The sequence below is a fragment of the Solanum lycopersicum genome, chromosome 4 (genome assembly GCF_036512215.1).
Source record: "Solanum lycopersicum chromosome 4, SLM_r2.1".
Classification (NCBI taxonomy): Eukaryota; Viridiplantae; Streptophyta; class Magnoliopsida; order Solanales; family Solanaceae; genus Solanum; species Solanum lycopersicum.
In genome coordinates this window covers 53,488,572-53,513,122 of record NC_090803.1, presented here as the reverse complement: position 1 = coordinate 53,513,122, position 24,551 = coordinate 53,488,572, and the positions used below count along the sequence as shown (strand labels likewise).

Sequence of the window (24,551 nt, the reverse complement as noted above, 5' to 3'; positions counted from 1 at the left end):
CTGCACCCAAACCCGAATAGGATGCATCACAATAGACAATGAAATTCTTACCTTCCACTGGCAAGGTGAGAATTGGTGCAGTAGTCAACAGAGTCTTGAGCTTCTGAAAGCTTTCCTCACACTCATCCGACCATATAAATGGAACATTTTGCTTAGTCAAGTTCGTCAGTTGGGAAGCAATGGAAGAGAATCCCTTGACAAATCGGCGGTAATAGCTAGCTAGACCAACAAAGCTCCTTATTTCTGACACATTAGTAGGTCTTACCCAATTCTTCACTGTCTCAATCTTAGAAGGATCCACCATCACTCCATCCTTAGAAACCACGTGCCCCAAGAAGGACACCGCATCTAGCCAAAACTCACACTTAGAGAACTTGACATAAAGCTTTTTCTCCCTCAACATTTCCAATACCATTCTCAAATGCTCCTCATGTTCCTCCTTACTTTTAGAGTATATCAGTATATCATCAATAAATACGATCACAAAGAGATCCAAATATGGCTTAAAAATCTCGTTCATCAAACTCATGAACGCAGCAGGGGCATTCGTAAGACCAAAAGACATCACTACAAATTCGTAATGCCCATACCTGGTTCTAAAAGCAGTCTTTGGCACATCCGTTGCCCGTATTTTCAATTGATGATAACCGATTCTCAAGTCAATCTTAGAGAAGACACAAGCACCTTGTAACTGATCGAACAAATCATCAATGCGAGGAAGAGGATACTTGTTCTTAACCGTTACCTTATTTAGTTGTCTATAGTCTATGCACATTCGAAAGCTCCCATTCTTTTTCTTCACAAATAATACCGGAGCACCCCAAAGAGATGCACTTGGTCTAATAAAGCCTTTGCTTAGCAACTCTTGAAGTTGTGCCTTTAACTCTCTTAACTCCGCGGGAGCCATTCTATAAGGGGGTATAGAAATGGGGTGAGTACCCGGTTCAAGATCGATGCAGAAGTCAATATCTCTATCCGGTGGCATGTCTGGATAATGCACGAAACTTAGCCTCATATGCAGTAACCGACATCCTACCTTGCTCTAGGCTCAAGAACTCATCTCTTTTCCTATCCCTCAAAGTCCGGGGGATATACTTCTCCATAAACAAGCTAGAGAATGAGGCCCAAGTCATAGGTGGTGCCTCTGTTGGTTGACACTCAACATGTGACCGCCACCACATTTTGGCGTTCCCTTGAAACTGATAACTCACGAACTCAACACCAAACCGTTCTACTATACCCATCTTGTGTAGTAGCTCATGACAGTCAACCAGAAAATCGTAAGCATCCTGGAGGTTTCAATTTCAAGAACTTACTGAAAAGTTCATGCTGATCATTTGTCATTATAGGCCCAGTAGTTAGATGTGGAAACGTGTCTATGTCCAATGAGGCATCCATACGAGGAGCCATAGTGGCTGCATGTTGTACCTCTGAAACCGGAGGTGTTGGTGCAGAAAACACTAGAGGTGCCTGACCCTGATCAGACAACCTACTAAGATAAGCGAGAACCTGATTGATCATTTCTGGGGTAGGTTGGGGTGGCAATTCCTCATTTTGCACTTGTTCATTCTCCCCTTCCTCACCCTCTCTTACTACTTCCTCAGTCGGTGGAGGAGTCACCGCCCTAGCATCAGATGGGCTAGGTGCTTGTCCTCTTCCTCTAGAGGACGTCCTCCCACGACCTCTACCACGACCTCTTGCCGTTGCTCTTCCTCGAGCCACAGCCCAGTGGCTGGCTCAGTTATATCCTGCCTTGCTGATGTTGGTGTTGATGTAGTCGTTGCTCTAGTTCTAACCATCTGCGGAAGAGAGTGAAGATGGTCAAATACCAACTTGTATCACCTAGATACCAATTGGATTCAAGTAGTAGCACGAGGGAAAGACAGAAAAAATGGAATTTTCCTTAAGTCTTATAGCCTCTCAAAGAAAAGTAAAGGCGTCCCCCTACCGTTCCTTAAGACTCTACTAGACTCGTTCTTGTGTGATGAGACCAACGAACATAATGCTCTGATACCAAGATTGTCACGACCCAAATCGGGCCGCGACTGGCACCCACACTTACCCTCCTATGTGAGCGAACCAACCAATCTAAACCTTAACGTTTCAATGTAATATCAACATAAAGTAATGTGGAAGACTTAAACTCATTAATAAAAACCAATTCAATAACTATTATTTCCCAAAATCTGGAAGTCATCATCACAAGAACGTCTACTTCAAATTACTAAATCTAAGAGTTTCTAAGAAGCTAAAAATACATAAAAGCTAGTCCATGCCGGAACTTCAAGGCATCAAGACATGAGGAGGAAGATCCAGTCCAAGCTAGAAGCATTAGCTCACCCTGATATCCGGAGTACTGAAGACTGTCTAGAGTTACTGTTGAGTCAAAGATGACGGCACGTTTGCTGCACTCCACAATTAAACAAGAAGAAAACATAAAAGTAGGGGTCAGTACAAGACACGGGTACTGAGTAGATATCATCGGCCAACTCAAAATAGAAATCAATATATACCAAGTAATATCATAAAATCAACTATGATACTCAACATGTAGCAACAGCAAGTACTATATCATTAACAATTACCGTCAAGTTCACACATGAGGACTCAAGCCTCAATACCATACTCATTTGGGAATTATGTTCGTTAGATTGAGTATATTAACATCTTTCAAGATTCATTATCTTTATTTCTCTTGTGTCGGTACGTGACACTCCGCTCCCTCATATTCATTAATCCTCTTGTGTCGGTACTTGACACTCCGATCCCTCATATTCATTAATCCTCTTGTGTCGGTACGTGACAATCCGATCCCCTACTACTATGTGTCGAAACGTGACACTCCGATCCCCTAAATCTACGTGTTGGTTCGTGACACCCGATCCGCTAAATCTACGTGTCGGTTCGTGACACTCGATCCCCTAAATCTACGTGTCGGTTCGTGACACTCGATCCCCTAAATCTATGTGTCGGTTCGTGACACCCGATTCCCTAAATTTACGTGTCGGTTCGTGACACCCGATCCCCTAAATCTACGTGTCGGTTCGTGACACCCGATCCCCTAAATCTACGTGTCGGTTTGTGACACCCGATCCCTTAAATCTACGTGTCGGTTCGTGACACCCGATCCCCTAAATCTCCTTCTATCGAATCCTCAAGCCTTCTTTCTTACCAAGGCATCATCAATCTCATTATTTTAGTTCATCACGCCTTCTTTTATACCAAGGCCTCATCATTAACAAAGAGATTAGGGTTTTGCAAGATTTGGGATTCAATAACTTCATCATGCTTATATAATCACAATTATATAATTACATTCATGCAAGCATACAATCAAGCACATAGCAGGGTTTACAATATTATCAATATATATCATTCGCTATAAAGAGTTTACTACGAATATCGTAAGAGAAACCATAACCTACCTCCACCGAAGACTAGTGATCAAGCAAGAATTTCCCAAAGTCTTGTGTTTTTCCTCTTCGTTCGTCTCTCTCTATCGATTCTCCTTCTCTCTCTTTCTGTTCTTTTCTTTTTCTTATTCACAACTTCTTTCTTTTACCCTAATTAGCATATAATTAAGAATAAAAGATGGCAATAATAACCCACTAATTTACTCAAGGTTACCTCTTTTAACCCCCAAGTAATTAGACTTATTAACATAAACCCACTAACTTTATAATTAAAGTAGGAATAGTCCAAAATGTCCCTTAAAACGTGTAAAGAGATCTGACCCAGACTGGGATTACGCAACCTGTGACGGCCCGTCGTGCCTGCGACGGTCCGTCCTGCAGGTCGTCGCAAGGTTCAGAGACCCAATTTCAACCAAAGAGTCTGTGACGGTCCATCACGCCTGTAACGGTCCGTCCTGCCATTCCGTCACGAAGTTCATAGAGTCGATTTTCAGTTCCCAATTTCAGAATTTCTAAGTGTTTTGAAACGAGACCCCCTCGACGGTCCGTCGTGCCCATGACGGTCCGTCGTGGGATCCGTCGTCTCAGCCAGTTTTTCCAGAAATAAAATCTGCTGCTCAAACGACTAAACAGGTCGTTACAAAAATGATTTAGGATAAGTTTAAAATATTTATTGTATCCGATTAAAAAGATTAATTATTTCAATATATTGAAAAAAAAAAGTGGAAAACAAAATTATACCTTACTTTAATTTACTTAGATTTATTGAATTCATAATGGATTCAATCAAGTTAATTGAGATAGGCAAACTTCATTTTTTTGAAATGTTCGAATTAAATATTTTGAAAATTAATAAAATAAGAGATTTTTTCGTTATAGAACACGAAATTCACTAGAAGCAATGATAAATAAATACAAATAGAAAAGAATATATATATATACATACACACACACTGTGATGAACATAAAATTAGATACTTATTTAATAATTTAAGGAGTTTTAGATTTATTTTGAGATATTTATAGATGCATATTACATGGAAAATGATACTTAGAGATAATTAATTAAAGATAATAGCATAACTGTCGCTTATGTACTTCGAGCGATAATTAGCGCTTATTGTAAATGTCCCTAAAATCTATAACGATATTGAATCTAATAACTACTACTCTCTTCATCCCATTTTACATCTAACCTTTTTACTTTACACTTGCATTAAGAAATGATATAATTTTATCTTATTTAATGTTTTTGGAACTCAAAATCAATGAATATAAATTTATTTATTCTGATTAATTAATTTAATCAATGAACGTGAACTATTTAATTAACTTTTCTAAGTTGATCAAATATATGTTTTCAATGCTAATAACTAACAATGGTAAAAAAGAAACATTAAGCTTATATATGCATTGATTTTATAAAATGGTAAGTACTATGTATCTGTAATAAAATCAAGCTCATGGCAATATAAATATAAAGAGATGAAGGCAAGAGAAGTAAAATGGAAGATAAGACTTTCTTCTTATTCAAGTGTCTACTTCAAATGGTGAGTGATGTCTCTATTTATAGTGTTGAGATATCACTCCCAAAGGTCACCAAATTAATAGATACATGTTTATCCATAGTGGATCATATCACCTTGGAAATATACATACATGAATACAAGTAATTCATGAATATCCAATGGACAATCCACTTAATTAGTTCAATGGATTTGTAACGCTCCCCCTTGGATGTCCATAGATAATGTGCCTCGTTAAAACCTTACTAGGAAAAACCCTGTGGGAAAAAATTCTAGTGAAGGAAAAAGAGTACACATATCTTTTGATACACATTATTTGTTGCCTCATTAAAAACCTTGCCAAGAAAACCCAGTGGGAAAAAACTTCAGTCAAGGGAAAAAGAGTGCAACGTGTATTATACTCCCCCTTGATTAAAACATCATTTAGTTTCTTGGTGATGATGTCTCCAATCTTCGTACATTGTGGTTGGTATATTCTTTTTCAAAGAAAAAACCACACATTTCTTGAATATGGTGTGTTATTTATCTCAACCAGACGCACTTTCGACTTGCTTAATGGAGGACTTTTATTTCTGCATGGCAAAATTTTCTTCATTGATCGCCAGGATATTATTGTGCCTCCACATGCAAACACATAGCGTGCTTGAGATAGAGCTTTATGCGAATTAGATAAATATTCTGCATCTGCGTAACCAAACAATTTTGTCTTGGATTCCTCGAAATAGAATAAACCCATAAGTATGGTCCTTCGAGGATATTCAATCATGTACTCAACACCATTTCAATGTCCTTTTATCGAGGAAAAACAGAATCTTGCCAGAAAATTTACTGCAAAACAAATATCTGGTCAAATATTGTTAGTAAGATGCACCAGTTTCCAAGATATGGAGTTTCATCACCGAGAAGTTTTTCATCCTTCTTTTAAGATCAAACTAAATCATCATTTATGTCAAGTGATCTCATAATTATCGGGGTACTCAATGAATGTGATTTATGCATATAACATTGCATCAAAACTATGTGCACTGTTAGACAAATATTTCATTTGTCAAATTAACAATCTGTAGGTCAAGAGAAAATTCTGTCTTACTAAGACATTTTCATAAAATACAAAGACAATTAGGGTCATTCTTTTTTACCCTTTTCTTCCTTGACTATTTCAATCCATATAAGGATTCTTGAGGCTTTATATATTAAAAAGTTTCTTTCAAACTCATATATGCTTCAGACACCTCGATTGTTTCAAGGATTTTCATATAACCTTCATTGTCTAGCCAGACATTACAATTATTCATTACATGCATTCAAGTTTTCATATGTTGCCAGATCAAAACAAACCTCATTGCATCCACCAAAGGACAAACCGTATTTGATATCTTACGTTTATACTATCTCATAATAATTTATTTGTACCCCGCTGACATTATACCTTGATTTATGGACTACCAGTCCAAAATGTCACTTTTCTAAGTAAAACAAAATATACTTGAATTGTGCATTTTACTTGGCCAACCATTTATCTGTCCACACTATATGACAGATTTGAATTACAGATCCTCGTCACAATTTATATCATTGAGTGCTACCTCATATTAAAGATACCGTCGATGGTTATTTGATATCGATTCCAACAAGACATAACTTATCAAGCTTCATTTTTCATTATTTCAGGTACCTGAACCTTTTTCAAGATTTTATGAAGTGTTATGTCAATGTGCTCATTTATAGCACTTGCCTTATTATCATGACCATATTGATCATTTGCTCCTTCCTTTTTCAAGGAATTTTATATTTGGAATCGATTGGTCTATTACGCTTCTGGCGTATCATAGACTCTGTCCTTCAAGGACTTCACATTGGAGCATTTGTAGCTGAATTATATCATAGTGTCAATGCATTCATCTGGCAACTGATTTGCAACATTATGCAACTGAATTATCCCTTGAACTTTAAGTTCACATATTTATTTAACGAGGATCTAGATAATTCATAATTAACCTCATACATAATTTTCAGCTGTCAATCATCTCTCCCCCTAATGTCAGAAAATCTAATATTCATTCCAACCTTATTTGGAAGTTCATCTTTGTGCGTGGTGGAGCAACTAAAATCATAACCGCACATTCAATATTTTAGATGAAAATTATATGGTTCATGACCCTGAACAAATTTTAATGGGAAAACCTTGTTGGTTTGATGCATACATGTGTTTCTACATGTTAAATAAAATTATCTCATACCAAATCTTATTTGGAAATTTTTTTCTCATAACCATGATTTAGCTATAATTGGAGGCATACAATTTCTGCTAAATCAACCAGTATTATCAATATAATTTCATAGTTTGGAGCTGTGCTCTTCATTTTAACAATTCGAGCAAACAATCTTACAAAACCAATTTGTAAGTTGACAACAAAATACATGTGACCATCGCATAGATGCATCAATCATATAGTTGCAAATGATCCACATGACAGGTGAATGGGCCCATATTTGTAACAACCTGTTTAGTCGTTTTGAGCAGCAGATTTTATTTCTGGAAAAATAGGCTGAGACGACGGAACCCACGACGGAACGTCATGGGCACGACGGACCGTCGAGGGTGTCTCATCCCAAAACACTTAGAAATTCTGAAATTTGGGTGCTGAAATCGACTCTCTGAACTCTGTGACGGACCTGCAGGACGGACCGTCACAGGCACGACGAACCGTCGTGATCCACCGTTTCAAAACACTTCAACTCTTGAGAATTTGGTATAGGGAACGATTCTCTGAACGTCGTGACGGAAGTGCAGGACGGACCGTCGTAGGTACGACGGGCTGTCACAGACTCCTTAAGGAAATCGAGTCTCTGCATGACGGACCGTCGTGGGCGCGATGGGACGTCACAGGTTGCGTAATCCCAGTCGAAGTCGGATTTTTGGTTAAGTTTTAAAGGGGCGTTTTTGGACTATTCCTGCTATAATTATATATTTCGTGGGTTTATATTAATAACTCAATTTCTTGGGGGATAAAAGAGGTAACCTTGAGTTAAATTGTGGGTTATTATTGTCATCTTTTACACTTAATTACATGTTAATTAGGGTAAAAGAAAGAGGGTTTGAATAAGAAAAATAGAAAGAACAAAAAGAAAGAGAGAGAAGGGAATCGATAGAGGGAGACACTCGAGAAGGGGAAAAACACAAAGCTTTGGGAAAATTTGCTTGCTTGATCACGAATCTTCGGTGGAGGTAGGTTATGGTTTCTCTTACGATATTCGTAGTAAACTCTTAATAGCGAATGATATGTATTGATAATATTGTAAACCCTGCTATGTGCTTAATTGTATGCTTGCATGAATGTAATTATATAATTGTGATTATATAAGCATGATGAAGTTATCCCAAATCTTGCAAAATCCTAATCTCTTTGTTAATAATGAGGCCTTGGTATAAAAGAAGGCGTGATGCACTAAAATAATGGGATTGATGATGCCTTGGTAAGAAAGAAGGCTTGATGAATTGATAGAAGGAGATTAGGGGATCGGGTGTCACGAACCGACACGTAGTATTAGGGGATCGGGTGTCACGAACCGACATGTAGTATTAGGGGATCAGGTGTCACGAACCGACACGTAGAATTAAGGGATCGAGTGTCACGAACCGACACGTAGTATTAGGGGATCGGGTGTCACGAATCGACACGTAGAATTAGGGGATCGGGTGTCACGAACCGACACGTAGAATTAGGGTATCGGGTGTCACAAACCGACACGTAGATTTAGGGGATCGGGTGTCACGAACCGACACGTAGATTTAGGGGATCGGAGTGTCACGTACCGACACAAGAGGATTAATGAATATTGAGGGAGCGGAGTGTCACGTACCGACACAAGAGAAATAAAGATAATGAATCTTGAAAGATGTCAATATACTCAATCTAATGAACATGATTCCCAAATGAGTATGGTATTGAGGCTTGAGTCCTCATGTGTGAACTTGACGGTAATTGTTAATGATATAGTATTTGTTGTTGCTACATGTTGAGTATCATAGTTGATTTTATGATATTACTTGGTATATATTGATTTCTATTTGAGTTGGCCGATGATATCTACTCAGTACCCGTGTTTTGTACTGACCCCTACTTTTATGTTTTCTTCTTGTTTAATTGTGGAGTGCAGCAAACGTGTCGTCATCTTCGACTCAACAGTAACTCTAGTCAGTCTTCACTACAGCGGATCTTCAGGGTGAGCTAATGCTTCTAGCTTGGACTGGATCTTCTTCCTCATGTCTTGATGCCTTGAAGTTCCTGCATGGACTAGCTTTTACTTGTTTTAGTTTTTAGAATACTCTTAGTTAGTAATTTGATCATAGATGTTCTTGTGATGATGACTTTCAGATTTTGGGGAATAATAGATGTTGAATTTTAGAAGTTAATGAATCGGTTTTATTTAATGAGTTTAAGTCTTCCGCATTACTTTTTGTTGATATTACATTGAAATGTTAAGTTTTAGATTGGTTGGTTCGCTCACATTGGAGGGTAAGTGTGGGTGCCAGTCGCGGCTCGGTTTTGGGTCGTGTCAATATTCACCCTTTTATATGTTCCCAAAATTTTAGGGGATTACAATCCCAACCTTAGCTGGTACAATGCTCATTTTATAAAGAGAACAAGCAACACAAGAGAATTCTTGAAGAATCTTTATTTCTTCATCATATAAATCACCTGAATTCTCAATCACGTTTGCATCACATTTAATAGGAATGGTCAACCAGTCATGCCAACTGATCTTTATTTGAGTACACTTATAATTTACTTTTACATGTGATTTCATCAACATGTACATGTTTGTATGGAACAAACAAGAGGAAAAGTGGGGTAATCTTTTACGTAAACATTTATAACCCTCTTCGGTTGTAGTGATTTATAGTCTCAATATTTATTTTCAATTCATCCGAAACTGAAAAAGTTTCTTTTGAGACTTACTACAACCCCAATATTATTCCTCTGATAATAGCACAACTCGTTAGAGCTTGCAATTAATTTTACGTACTATCACATATTGCATGACACCATCCCTATGGTGAGTATCTCCTTCAAGGAGGAAATTATATTATTATTGTCATGGTCAAAATCATTACGAGCAAGACGTCTTTCTTGCTTTACTTTTGTTGTACCATAGGTACACAACCAATGACAAATTTGTATTGCCACACAGTAATGACCACAATCCTTATAGGCAAGAACTATTTCTTTCTTTTGCCCTTTCGGTAGTTCATACAATGGTGACGTATAAAACGTACAATACAATTAGCCATTTCTGCCAAATAAAATTTATTTCCTCTCAAATCTCCCGTAGAGATGAGAAGTGACATGTATCATTTTTTCTCAAACCTTCCATAGAGGTGAGTTGTGGAATATATCCGACCCATAATGATTTTATCACATCTGGACCCATTCTCTTATAGAATGGTCGAGCATTCACCATACTCATCACAAGTCACATTCTCTTCAAGGAATGGACTAATTATTTATTTGTATTTCATAATTTTGCATGATAAGCACATTGTCATGGTTTTAAAATTCATCATATTTCCATGACACACCTCAACATCAGTTTGAAAGATTAAGTGTACCATCACTTTATCTTCTTGTATCATGATAGAGGATTTATAAACTTGTCAAATTATTGGGTCGACAACATTCACAAGTCCAATGTCCTTTCATACCATTTTGATAATGAAAACTGTCTTCACATTTCGAAGGACTATTTGGAAAACCCATAGTGTTCTTCCTTTTATAATTACCACAATAATGACTATTATAATTCTGTCCCTTCATTCTCTTTTTCATATTGTTAATCATTTGTCATCTTTCAGACTAACTATTTACTGCTACCACATTCATATGATAGAACGGAGCAAGTGAACATGCGACTTTAAAATTATCATATGTTGCTACCACATTCTTTTCAAGGAATGGAGCAAATTCAATAGGATGAATTTCAAGACATTTCATCAAAGCCTTAGTCATTATTATATCATCACTATGGTTCATTGACTCAAACTCAATGTCTTATCCATATAAGGCATGTAATGCCATAATTTTATGGGACTTCAACCCAATCATGGTGCATCAAAACTCAAATTGATGTCTTACCCTTTTGGTGCAATAGAACTTGAATCTATCATTTTATCCTCAAATATTTTTATTATGGTGCATCCGGACTTTAACCAAATGTCTTACCCTTTTGGTGCGATGAAACTTGAATCCATCGTCTTACCTTTAACCAACGGTGTAATAAATCGAAGTACAACATGACTCACCCTTTGAGTCTTTCAAAACAATCAAAATAACATTCAAATTCATGCTATTAAAATTTTATACCTTCTTATATTTAAGAAATTTTGTATAGCATGCCATATTCAACCAATAGTAGTATATGTCTTCAGTTCCTGATAATTGTTAGTGACTGAATACTATTTTTATTCTAAATCATAAAAATATTCTAGAAAATACATACCTGATTTTATGCATATAATACCTTGATTCTCATAACGAGATCAACCAAAACATGAGTTAAAGAAAAATGAAAAATCAATCAAAATTGACTAGACTCCAATGTGAAGTCCTTGAAGGACAGAGTCTATGATACGCCTGAAGCGTAATAGACCAATCGATTCCAAATATAAAATTCCTTGAAAAAGGAAGGAGAAAATGATCAATATGGTCATGATAATAAGGCAAGTGCTATAAATGAGCACATTGACATAACACTTCATAAAATCTTGAAAAAGGTTCAGGTACCTAAAATAATGAAAAATGAAGAGATCTCGATAAGTTATGTCTTGTTGGAATCGATATCAAATAACCATCGACGGTATCTTTGATATGAGGTAGCGCTCAATGATATAAATTGTGACGAGGATCTGTAATTCAAATCTGTCATATAGTGTGGACAGATAAATGGTTGGCCAAGTAAAATGCACAATTCAAGTATATTTTGTTTCACTTAGAAAAGTGACATTTTGGACTGGTAGTCTATAATCAAGGTATAATGTCAGCGGGGTACAAATAAATCATTATGCGATAGTATAACCGTAAGATATCATATACGGTTTGTGCCTTGGGGTATAAAAGTTTGTCGCAAAAATCCTGACATTATTGGAGATTGTTTTCTCCTTTGGTGGATGCAATGAGGTTTGTTTTGATCTGGCAACATATGAAAACTTGAATGCATGTAATGAATAATTGTAATGTCTGGCTAGACAATGAAGGTTATATGAAAATCCTTGAAACAATCGAGGTGTCTGAAACATAAGAGTTTGAAAGAAACTTATTTAATATATAAAGCCTCAAGAATCCTTATATGGATTGAAATAGTCAAGGAAGAAAAGGGTACAAAAGAATGACCCTAATTGTCTTTGTATTTAATGAAAATGTCTTGGTAAGACAGAATTTTCTCTTGACCTACAGATTGATAATTTGACAAATGAAATATTTGTCTAACAGTGCACATAGTTTTGATGCAATGTCATATGGATAAATCACATTCATTGAGTACCCCAATGATTATGAGATCACTTGTCATATGGATGAAGAACTTCTCGGTGATGAAACTCCATATCTTGGCAACTGGTGCATCTTACTAACAATATTTGACCAGATATTCGTTTTGCAGTAAATTTTCTGGCAAGATTCAGTTTTTCCTCGATAAAAGGACATTGAAATGGTGTTGAGCACATGATTGAATATCCTCGAAGGACCATACTTATGGGTTTATTCTATTTCGAGGAATCCAAGATAAAATTGTTTGGTTACGCAGATGCAGAATATTTATCTAATCCGCATAAAGCTCTATCTCAAGCACGCTATGTGTTTGCATGTGGAGGCACAATAATATCCTGGCGATCAATGAAGCAAATTTTGCCATGCAGAAATAAAAGTCCTCCATTAAGCAAGTCGAAAGTGCGTCTGGTTGAGATAAATGACACACCATATTCAAGAAATGTGTGGTTTTTTCTTTGAAAAAGAATATACCACCCACAATGTACGAAGATTGGAGACATCATCACCAAGAAATTAAGTGATATTTTAATCAGGGGGAGTATAATACGCGTTGAACTCTTTTTCCCTTGACCGATGTTTTTTCCCACTGGGTTTTCCTGGCAAGGTTTTTAATGAGGCAACAAATAGTGCGTATCAAAAGATATGTGTACTCTTTTTCCTTCACTAGAATTTTTTCCCACAGGGTTTTTCCTAGTAAGGTTTTAACGAGGCACATTATCTATGGACATCCAAGGGGGAGTGTTACAAATCCATTGAACTAATTAAGTGGATTGTCCATTGGATATTCATGAATTACTTGTATTCATGTATGTATATTTCCAAGGTGATATGATCCACTATGGATAAACATGTATCTATTAATTTGGTGACCTTTGGGAGTGATATCTCAACACTATAAATAGAGACATCACTCACCATTTGAAGTAGACACTTGAATAAGAAGAAAGTCTTATCTTTCATTTTACTTCTCTTGTCTTCATCTCTTTATATTTATATTGCCATGAGCTTGATTTTATAACAGATACATAGTACTTACCATTTTATAAAATCAATGCATATATTAGCTTAATGTTTCTTTTTTACCATTGTTAATTATTAGCATTGAAAACATGTATTTGATCAACTTAGAAAAGTTAATTAAATAATTCATGTTCATTGATTAAATTAATTAATCAGAATAAATAAATTTATATTCATTGATTTTGAGTTCCAAAAACATTAAATAAGATAAAATTATATCATTTTTTAATGCAAGTACAAAGTAAAAAGGTTAGATGTAAAATGGGATGAAGAGAGTAGTTGTTATTAGATTCAATATCGTTATAGATTTTAGGGACATTTACAATAAGCGCTAATTATCGCTCGAAGTACATAAGCGACAGTTATGCTATTATCATTAACTAATTATCTCTAAGTATCATTTTCTATGTAATATGCATCTATAAATATCTCAAAATAAATCTAAAATTCCCTAAATTATTAAATAAGTATCTAATTTTATGTTCATCACAGTATATATATATATATATATATATATATATATATATATATATATATATATATATATATATATATATATATATATATATATATATATATATATCCTTTTCTATTTGTATTTATTTATCATTGCTTCTAGTAAATTTCGTGTTCTATAATGAAAAAATCTCTTATTTTATTGATTTTCAAAATATTTAATTTGAACATTTCAAAAAAATGAAGTTTGCCTATCTCAATTAACTTGATTGAATCCATTATGAATTCAATAAATCTAAGTAAATTAAAGTAAGGTATAATTTTGTTTTCCACTTTTTTTTTCAATATATTGAAACAATTAATCTTTTTAATCGGATACAATAAATATTTTAAACTTATCCTAAATCATTTTTGTCATTTTCTTCCTCAACTTGGATCATTAATTGAATTCCAAAAAACAAAAAAGGATCCAATTTCTACTTTCACAGAGCAACTTTAATTAGGTGGCTCTCGGTTTGTCCACTTAGCTTTGATAGTTGATGATGAATTAAAAAGGAGAAAAAGATGGATCTTTCTTCTGTCAACTCATATTTTGTAAAATTTTAAAGGAATTATTTGAAGAAATGAATAAATAAAACTATCTTCTATGTAAAAAAAAAGTGGTGAATTAATATGGAATAGAGGGAATATCGATAAAGAATTAAACATTATAAATAAATGAATAAAACTTATCGACATGAAATATTTATATTAAATCAATATATATATGCAATGCATTTTAATTTATAGCTTATTTTACTTAAATATTATTAGTCAACATATTTTTTACTTCATTATATTGACTTGATATAAATTTAAATACGATTAAATTCTTTTCTAAATTAATCTATAATTTATTGCCATTAAAAATTACTTAGACGATCCACGTGCAAAATGGGTTGACAGAAGAAAGATCCATCTTTTTATCCTTTTTAATTCATCATCAAAGCTAAGTGGACAGATCGAGAGCCACCTAATTAAAGTTGCTTTGTGAAAGTAGAAATTGGATACTTTTTTGCTTTTTGGTTGAGATGCATGGAACATACAAGGAATTCAATTAATGATCCAAGTTGAGGAAGACAATGACAAAAATGATTTAGGATAAGTTTAATATATTTATCGTTATCCGATTAATAATATTAATTGTTTCAATATATATATAATTTATTTGAAAATAATTGACATTTAAGAAAATTAAGAGACCACACACTCACTCCTCTTCGTATTTGGAAAATAGTTAAACAAATGGTTTTAAATGGTGTGAAATCAAATAAAAATGTTATTTATTAATAATTTAATAAAAAAATAGTTTTATCATCACCAATTTAACTTAAATTATGAACGATAAAAATATTTTCAGATTAAATGATTAACTGAAGGTATTTTTATTTAATTTTACAATATTTAAAGATATTTTAAATTCCTTTCTGTTTCATATTTACTCTGTACTAGAGGATTAATTAAATGGGGTTTGGTTGGGGGAGGAGCTATGTAAAAAAAATATCGGGAAATCATAATGGAAGTACAATTTTTGCGGTTATATATTTTTGCCGTTTAAAAAAAATAATTTCTTGTTTTAGTCTATTTAAGAAAGAATTTTTTTTTTTAATAACATTTTATTTTTAGCTTGTCACGTGGTATATTTAAAATCACAAAATTAAAAATCAATTTAATATAACTTTAATTTAAAATCACAAAATTTAAAATCTTCTTTATTTTTTAAAACTTTATCAAATCAAATCACTCTTTTTAAAAAGAAGAAAACTTTGAAACAAATCAAATCAAATTAATCTTTTTGAAAAGGAGGAATTTTGATATTTTTCTACTTAAGTGCAATTTCTACTATCTTTGGTCTATTTCCTTTTAGGTCTCTTGTGCAATTTTTTGATGTATAGTTTTTATAATTTGATGACATTTTTTAATTAAAGAAAATCAACCGCTTTCATCAAATCTAAATGGTAGAGTTTATTAAATATTTGAAGATTTTAAGTGTTTAGTTTATTGTGAAACAAACGTAGAAATAAGGCTGCATACGTATTAGCCAGAAGTTCTCACCTTTAACAAACTTGGAAGACCTATTTTTTTTTCCCTAAAACATACTTTAGGGACTAATTTACACCTTCACCCAAACAAGAGGGACAATTTTTGTCATTTTCTCATTTATAAGTAGGATTCTCCATCTTGAACTTTTAGTCACATACATTGAATATTTCTACTATGGCTTTGATCATGTGGACTACACTTATAGTAGCTATAGCCATGTACATATTCCATAAATTACTAAACATCAACCACAACAAAAAACTTCCACCAGGTCCATGGGGACTTCCTATTTTAGGACATCTTCACTTAATAGGCAAAAATCCCCACCAAGATTTTTACAAATTAGCCAAAAGATATGGCCCTTTCATGCACATACAACTTGGATTAGTACCAACAATTGTTGTCTCATCCCCTAATACAATTGAAAAAGTTCTCAAAACTTATGATCATGTATTTGCTAGTAGGCCTCATCATGAAGCCTCACAACATGTTTGTTATGGTCAAAGGAACTTGATTTTCTCTAAATATGGTCCTTATTGGAGGAACATGAGAAAATTGACTACTATGAACCTTGTGAGTAGTCAAAAGATTAACTCATATCAGCCTTCAAGAAAGGAAGAAGTTTCACTTATGGTTAAATCAATTAAACATGTGGCTGATCATAATGATCAACAACATGTTGTTGCTGTTGATCTTAGTGCGAAAGTTTCGTCATTGAATGCGAATTTGAGTTGTTTAATGGTTTTTGGGAAAAAGTTTATGGATGACGATTTGGATAAAAGGGGTTTTAAATCTCTAGTTCAAGAAGTTGTACATTTAGCTGCAACACCAAATCTTGGTGATTTTTTTCCTTATCTTGGTGTTTTGGATCTTCAGGGGATTACTAGTAGGCTAAAGACACTTTCTAAGGTTTTTGATGAGTTCCTTGAGAAGATTATTGATGAACATGTGGAGTCCAAGGAACAGAGGGAAACTAAGGATTTTGTTGATACCATGATGGATATTATGCAATCTGGTGAAGCTGGATTCGAGTTTGATAGACGCCATGTTAAAGCTGTCCTATTGGTATGTAGTTTTATTGACATTGGTAATTGATTTAGCATTTGAAAATACAAATGGGTTCATCATAAACCGACTAGTTTTACGCTGGTTGTCAACCTACTTCTCCCAACTAGAGTATTCGTATAACTAGTCCGATTTGTTTGTAATTGAAATGTAATTGTTATATAACCAGTCTTATATAGGCATACTATATAAACGTGACATCTATGTCCTCCAACTTTGGATGTGTATAGGCAAATACTTAAACTTGAATAAAGTTGAACAAGTAGTGATCTATGTGGACGTCCTAGGTGTATTATACCAGTGAGAGCAAGCATAAAACCAGAGTATTCATACGACCAGCCCTAACTTGTTTTGCATTGAGACATAGTTTTTAAGTTTTCATAATTCACTTTTGTGTTGCAGGACATGCTTATGGCTTCAATGGACACTTCAGCAACATCAGTAGAATGGATACTCACTGAGCTACTTAGGCATCCTCATGTCATGAAGAAACTACAAAAAGAATTGGAACAAGTTGTAGGCCTTGATAGAATGGTAGACGAATCTGACTTAGAAAATTTGAATTACTTAGACATGGTGATCAAGGAAGCCCTGAGGCTGCATTCTGCTGCACCATTACTAATTCACGAGTCCATAGAAGACTGTGTTGTTGATGGCTTCTTCGTGCAAAAGGGATCGAGGATTGTTGTCAATGTATATGCAGCGCAAAGGGATCCTAATGCTTGGCCTGAACCAGACAAGTTTTTGCCAGAGAGATTTGTTGAGAGCAGTGTAGATCTTCGTGGACACGACTTTCAACTTTTACCATTTGGTTCTGGTAGAAGAAGTTGCCCTGGTATGCAATTGGGAATCATAATTGTTCGCCTTGTGGTTGCGCAGTTGGTACATTGCTTTGATTGGGAACTTCCAAATGGTATGCAGCCTAGTGAATTGGACATGAGTGAGCAATTTGGAGTAGTAACTTGTAGAGCAAAGCATCTAATGGCAATTCCTACTTATAGACTCCAACTATAGCTTATATAAATTATAAGCATTTTTTCTTGTTCCTACTAATTACTTGTTTAAGGGATCTGAAAGTTGTGTCAATATTCAATCAAAGTCTAGTGAATGTATCTGATGATGATAGTGATTTGCATGAAAGATGCATCATTGTCTCGCAAAACTGTAGCGGATCTTGGACTATCATTAAGGTGTGTCAATAGTTGTAGTAAAAAAATATAATTATGAGGCTAATACGACTAGAGTACACAACTTCAAATAATTTTCTCAAAAACCTTAATTACGTTGACCTCTATATGCAATGTAATTTTTCGACGTAGGATTGTCGCTTGACACCCTTTGGCTAAGGATGGATCTGCCCTTATCGAAAAATTAATTAGACGCTTAAAATATAATTATTTACTAACAAATCTTTGAAAATTAACCTAATTGTGAACCAACAAAAAATATGCTTTAAAATAATACAAGGAAGTATGATGCAAAGTAAAGAATAAAGAAGAAGAGGAAAGACGATTCTAATTTATTTTTTACTCTTAAGTTCAAATTGACACACCTACTTTTTATAATTTTTGTATTATTATTTTTTTGTCACTTTAGTTTTAGAGGATAATCTTTTTATACTTTTAAATAGTATAAATATCCAATGAATCATTTATAATAATTTAAACTTGTAGCTAACTTTTTTCACAATGAAATATATCCTTTTCCTATACTCATTCTAAACTTATAATGAGTTGATATCCCCAACCACAAACAATTCAAAATTACTAATTCATTTATGATTGATGCAGCATACAAAAAGTCACTATTGATATTTCTGTCAAATAGGACACAGATTTAATAGGGGATAATGTAATTAGCTTACAATAAATATAATTATGTTTTTATTTAGGGAAAATGCACAAGTACTCCCTCAACCTATGTCCGAAATTCCAGAGACACACTTATACTATACTAAGGTCTTATTACCCTCCTGAACTTATTTTATAAGTAATTTTCTACCCCTTTTTAGCCTACGTGATACTAGTTTGAAAAAAAAGTCAATCTTCGTTGGGCCCACAAGATAGTGCCACGTAGGTCGAAAAGAGGTAAAATATTATTAATAAAATAAGTTCAGGGTAATAGGACCTTTGTATAAGATAAGTGTGTCTCTGAGATTTCGGGCATAGGTTAAGGGGGTACTTGAGCATTATCCCTTTTATTTACACAAAAATAGCCAAAAGTCACAATAAATTTATAACTACACAATATAGTTTGTTAAAAATCATATCAAGTATACGTACATTATATAGTACAACTTACTTATCCATGATCGATATACTAACTATAAATTATGATATATTCAAAATGTTGAAAGCTTAATTATATATAAAATATACATTAACTATACATTGATAAATTCGATTTCGATCAACTCAAAATCACATCTAAATAGTTCTAAAATTTAGATATAATATTCTCTCAACGTTTCAAATCTTTTAATACATAATTCCCTCAAAATTATTCAAGTTTTTAGTTCATTAAATTTTAAAACAAATATTAACAAAGAAGGCGAATCTGAATGATGAAGATGAGAAAAGACAAAAATGTCCAATAATAACGAAATTGAAAGGAAAAAAAATCCACGGCGTGAAATTGAAAGAAAGAAGAAAATTATTTAATCAATTTTAATAATTATGAAAACAAAGAAGGCGAAGCAGAATGATGAAGAAGAGGAAAAGCAAAAACATCCAATAATGATAGGAAGAAAAGCAAAACAGGGCACCACCAATTAAGAAATTGACAGGAAGAAAGAAAAATATTTTTCTAATGTTTGTTTGATTGAAAAATAATTTTTAAAAAAATATTTTTCTAATGTTTGTTTGATTGAAAAATATTTTTTTAATTTTTTTTTTATATATTGCTTGAGACTAGAAAATATTTTTTAAGAAAATAATTCTTTTACCTTGTGGTGTAAAATGAAATTTTTGAAATTGAACTATTTTTCTATTTCTTTTTAAAAAATTGACGGGAAATGGCTGGGTAGGGGTAAAAATTAAAATTTTCAAATTGGAAATACTTTTCAGAAATAATTATCTTTTTAAATTTTTCTGACGAAGGTGGCGGGGTAGGGAATTGGGGGTGTAGGAGTGTGGGGCATAAAAAATGAAATTTTTTTGCAGTTGTTTTTTGATAGGGATAGCCTGGGTAGGGTAACGTAAAAAATAATTTTTTTTAAAAAAAATAAATTCATGTGAGGTTGCATAAAAATAATTTTTTTTTAAAAAAATTAGAATATTGTTCCAAAATAATTATTTTTGTGGAGGTAGGGGGTAGGGGCGGTAGGGGTTTGGTGAGGTAAAAAAATTCTAAAAAATTGAAATATTTTTCACAAATTGTTTTAAATTATTTGTTTTTTTTTTTGGAGAAGGGGTTTGGTCATGTTTGCCTTTTTTCCACTTAATTTATTTGAGGATAAATAATTGTTATCTTAGTAAATTGATCCCTTACAAAATGTCAATTTTGAATTTGAAAACGAATAAACTATCAACTTTTAAAAGTGAAAAGACGATAAACATTATTAAAATTAGATAAGACATCTACATTTACACATAAAAATAATTTATAATTTTAATATGTATGTAATTTATAAATTATTCAAAATACAAATAATTAGAAACACATATGCATACATGCGCCACGCACACAAACAATACATATAAAAGGTATAGCTAATCTATAAATTAATTATACATAAACCCAAACTCCAATCAAATATAATGTTAAATAATATCATATATAATATATTTATTTTTAACGTTACCTACTAGAGGTTAAAAGACAAGTAGATTATAATGATCAAATACCAAATGTTGAGAATTTGCTTCTGAAGAAGGTAATGTTGCATGAGGTTAGCTATAGCTAAAAGACTAGCTAGGGATTACCTTTTTTTGTTAGTCGAGTTCTCTTTCATATGCTTCTTTAAGAAAATATTAATATTTTTGATATAATTATATTAATGGAAATAACATCCACTCTTAAAAGTAGGTGAATTAAAATCATGCACATCACCAGTCTATTTTACCAATTTCATCAATCAAACCCTTTAACCAAAATTTTGGATATCCACGTAAAATTTCAACTTTAGCTAACAATGACTATTCATAGATTCACCAACTATTATTTGATTAATTGTCATAGTTTTTTTTTTTTTTTTAGAGTCAAACAATTAGAATTTTGACTAGATGTATGTTTTCACTATATTGATATGCAAAAAGTTGTAATTTATAGTACTTTTCTTATAATTTTTAAATTATCTAATTTTATTGTTTAAAATATCAAATTAATGTAATCTACTTTAAAAATTATTAAATTGACTTTTAAAAAATGTAGTACTATCATAAGTAAAAATGAACAGTGGGAATAATATAATAATATGGATTAGAAGCAAAAGTTTGTATATATCATTTAGTAGAAGTAAAGTTATAACAAAAACAAAAACATATTATTGCGTACAAAGAAGTAATCAATCAAAATCCCTAAAGAAAGAAACTTTATTATACAAGATCATATAAATTATTATTATAAGTAGATGTATCAAAATCAATTTTCCAAAATCAGTTGTGTTGTAGCCTATAAGTTGGAACAGCCATCAAATGATTTGCCCTGCCAGTGACTATACCAAATTGCTCAGTCATGTCCAAATCCTTAGGGTTCATCTCATTAGGGAGTTCCCAATCAAAGCAATGAACCAATTGTGCCACGACAAGACGAACAATAATTAATGCCAATTGCATCCCCGGGCAACTTCTTCTACCAGAACCAAATGGTAAAAGTTGATAATCACGTCCACGAACGTCTACGTTACTTTCAAGAAATCTCTCTGGCATAAACTTATCGGCATCGGTCCAAAAATTAGGATCCCTATGAATAGTGTATGCATTGACAATAACTTGTGATCCTTTTTTGATATAGAAATCATCTACCACACAATCTTCCATGGCTTCATGAAGTAGTAACGGGGCAGCAGCATGTAGTCTAAATGACTCTTTAAATACCATGTTTAAGTATTTTAAGTTTTCTAAGTCTGATTCTTGTACCATTCTGTTTAGGCCTACTACTTCTTCTAGTTCTCTTTGGAGTTTCTTCATTATGTCTGGATTTCTTAGAAGCTCTGACAACATCCATTCAATTGAACTTGATGATGTGTCTATTGATGCCACAAGCATGTCCTGAATTTACATAAAAATAAAAAAAATTTGTTTGTTACTTTGCATGACAATAATTTGATTATGATTGTATCATCTGGATCATGTTGAGTCATAATAACAAAGATAATATTCATGTCGTTTACTCAAATAATTAATTTTTGAAGTGACATATAGTTGATTGATTGCTGAGCTAGGAGTAGTTAGTATATTATTCCCTTTTTTCAATTTAAGTCCTTCCTCACTCCAATACCCTTTTTATTTTTAATTCTTGTTACAATTAGAAATAATTTAACTTTTTATTCTTGGTAAAATGCTTTACAATCATATAAATATGTAAGAATTATTTTATATCACAAATTTCAAAAGTCTATTTTTTTTTCTTAAACAAAATATCAAGTCAAACAATAGTACATAAAATGAAAGGGAGGGAGTAACGTTCTTTTACTTTTAGTCAAGTATATAAGGATTGACATCTTTCCTTATTTATATTCATAGAAAATTATATGAATTATTTTAGATGGTAAATTTTTTAAAGAAATTTTAAAATTAGTCAAATACGTTTGCGTAAATTGAGACGGAGAGAATGAACATACCAACATGACAGCTTTGACATGACGACGATCAAACTGGAATTCTGCTTCACCGGATTGCATAATGTCCATCATAGTGTCTACAAAGTCCTTATTTTTCTTTTGTTCCTTAGCATTGACATGTTCATCAATAATCTTCTCTACAAATGGATCAAGCACCTTAGAAGTATCCTTCATTCTGCGTGTGAGTCCTTGAAGGTCAATAACACCAAGAAATGGGAAAAAATCACCAAGATTTGGCGTTGCAGCTAGAGTTGTAACCTCTTGAACTAAATACTTAAATCCTCTTTTGTCCAAATCGTCATCTGTAAACTTTTTCCCAAAAACCATTAAGCAACTCAAGTTGGCACTCAACTTGGACACTTGAGCACTAAGATCAACCTCAACATGACCTTGAGCTATTTCTTTGATCATAAGGGCAATTTCTTCACTTCTAGTAGATTGGAATGAGTGAATCTTCATGTTACTCAACAAATGGACCGTACACAATTTTCTCATGTTACGCCAATACGCGCCATACTTTGAGAAAATCAAATTCCTTTGGCCATACGATATGTATTGAGCGGTCTCGTTATGAGGCCTACTAGCAAAAATATGATCATAAGTTTTGAGAATTTTTTCTGCTGATTGAGGGGAAGATATAACATAAGTTGGTACTAATCCAAATTTCATGTAGATGATAGCACCATATTTTAGAGAAAATTTGTGTAAATCTTGAGTAAGATTTTCACCTAAAAGATGGAGGTGTCCTAATATTGGAATGCCTTTGGGACCAGGAGGAAGTTTTTTCTTGTTTTTGATATTTAGTATCTCATAGAAAATGAATAATAGAATAAGAGCAAAAATGAATGTTGCCCACACAAAAGCCATTTGTTTGGTAATAATAATAATGAGACAATATTTGCAAGTGTGTTGTTTGTATGATTTATGGGAAAGGGCACATATATAGGAAAAATAAATCATGTGAACGGCGGCCCTCAATAGTTTACCTAGCTACTATTTTTATTGTGAAAAAGGAAAAGTCTATAGAAATTATGAGTTGGTGAACGTTGTGTCAATTAATTCATAAATTTATTTATTCATGATAATTCTGACTCCACCAACAGTTCAAAATGAATCATGCAATTTGAAGTAAGAAAGTCAAATACTTTACCAAAGTGTTCCTTAGAAAGTTCCGAAGTGTTCAAAACGGAAACATATAGATGTTTGACATTGAAATAAAATAATTATTTATGGGATAGAAATTGTGTAAATGTAAACTTTTGGGATTAGAAAGTAAACATTAGTAACTTATAATACTATCGGGTTTTACTATGTATAATACTATTTTAACAACTGGGATTAATGATACTATATAATTTGCTTTAATATATAGTTGTCACTTTGATGTCACAATGACGCTTTTATTATTATTATTATTATTATTATTATTATTATTATTATTATTATTATTATTATTATTAAAAGTTAAAACAAATACCTCACAACAACATATCTTACATTAGTTAATTAAAAGTTGAGCATTTTCTTGTGTGACGTGCATGGCAAATAAAAATTGGTAATATGAATATTAAACGGTTTGCATGAAATATTCTCTCTTTTTCTGATACTATGTTTGAATCACTGTTATTTATTATATTTTATTATATTATTATCGTATCAT

The 24,551-nt window shown here is 32.9% G+C and overlaps 2 protein-coding genes across 2 annotated transcripts; one reads left to right on the top strand and one right to left on the bottom strand.

Annotated features, from left to right (window-relative positions):
- The first annotated feature begins 15,857 nt into the window (after nucleotides 1–15,857).
- On the top strand, nucleotides 15,858–18,271 carry LOC101247609 (cytochrome P450 71AU50). The gene is made up of 2 exons (XM_004237387.5): nucleotides 15,858–17,109; nucleotides 17,512–18,271. The coding sequence occupies exons 1-2, from the start codon at nucleotides 16,219–16,221 to the stop codon at nucleotides 18,121–18,123; spliced, it is 1,503 nt and encodes a 500-aa protein (XP_004237435.1). The 5' UTR covers nucleotides 15,858–16,218; the 3' UTR covers nucleotides 18,124–18,271.
- A 3,257-nt stretch (nucleotides 18,272–21,528) lies between these two features.
- On the bottom strand, nucleotides 21,529–24,086 carry LOC138348301 (cytochrome P450 71AU50-like). The gene is made up of 2 exons (XM_069297190.1): nucleotides 22,892–24,086; nucleotides 21,529–22,319 (listed from the first exon to the last, which is right to left on the bottom strand). Exons 1-2 carry the CDS (start codon nucleotides 23,849–23,851, stop codon nucleotides 21,705–21,707), a joined length of 1,575 nt encoding a protein of 524 aa, XP_069153291.1. The 5' UTR covers nucleotides 23,852–24,086; the 3' UTR covers nucleotides 21,529–21,704.
- Nucleotides 24,087–24,551: the final 465 nt, after the last annotated feature.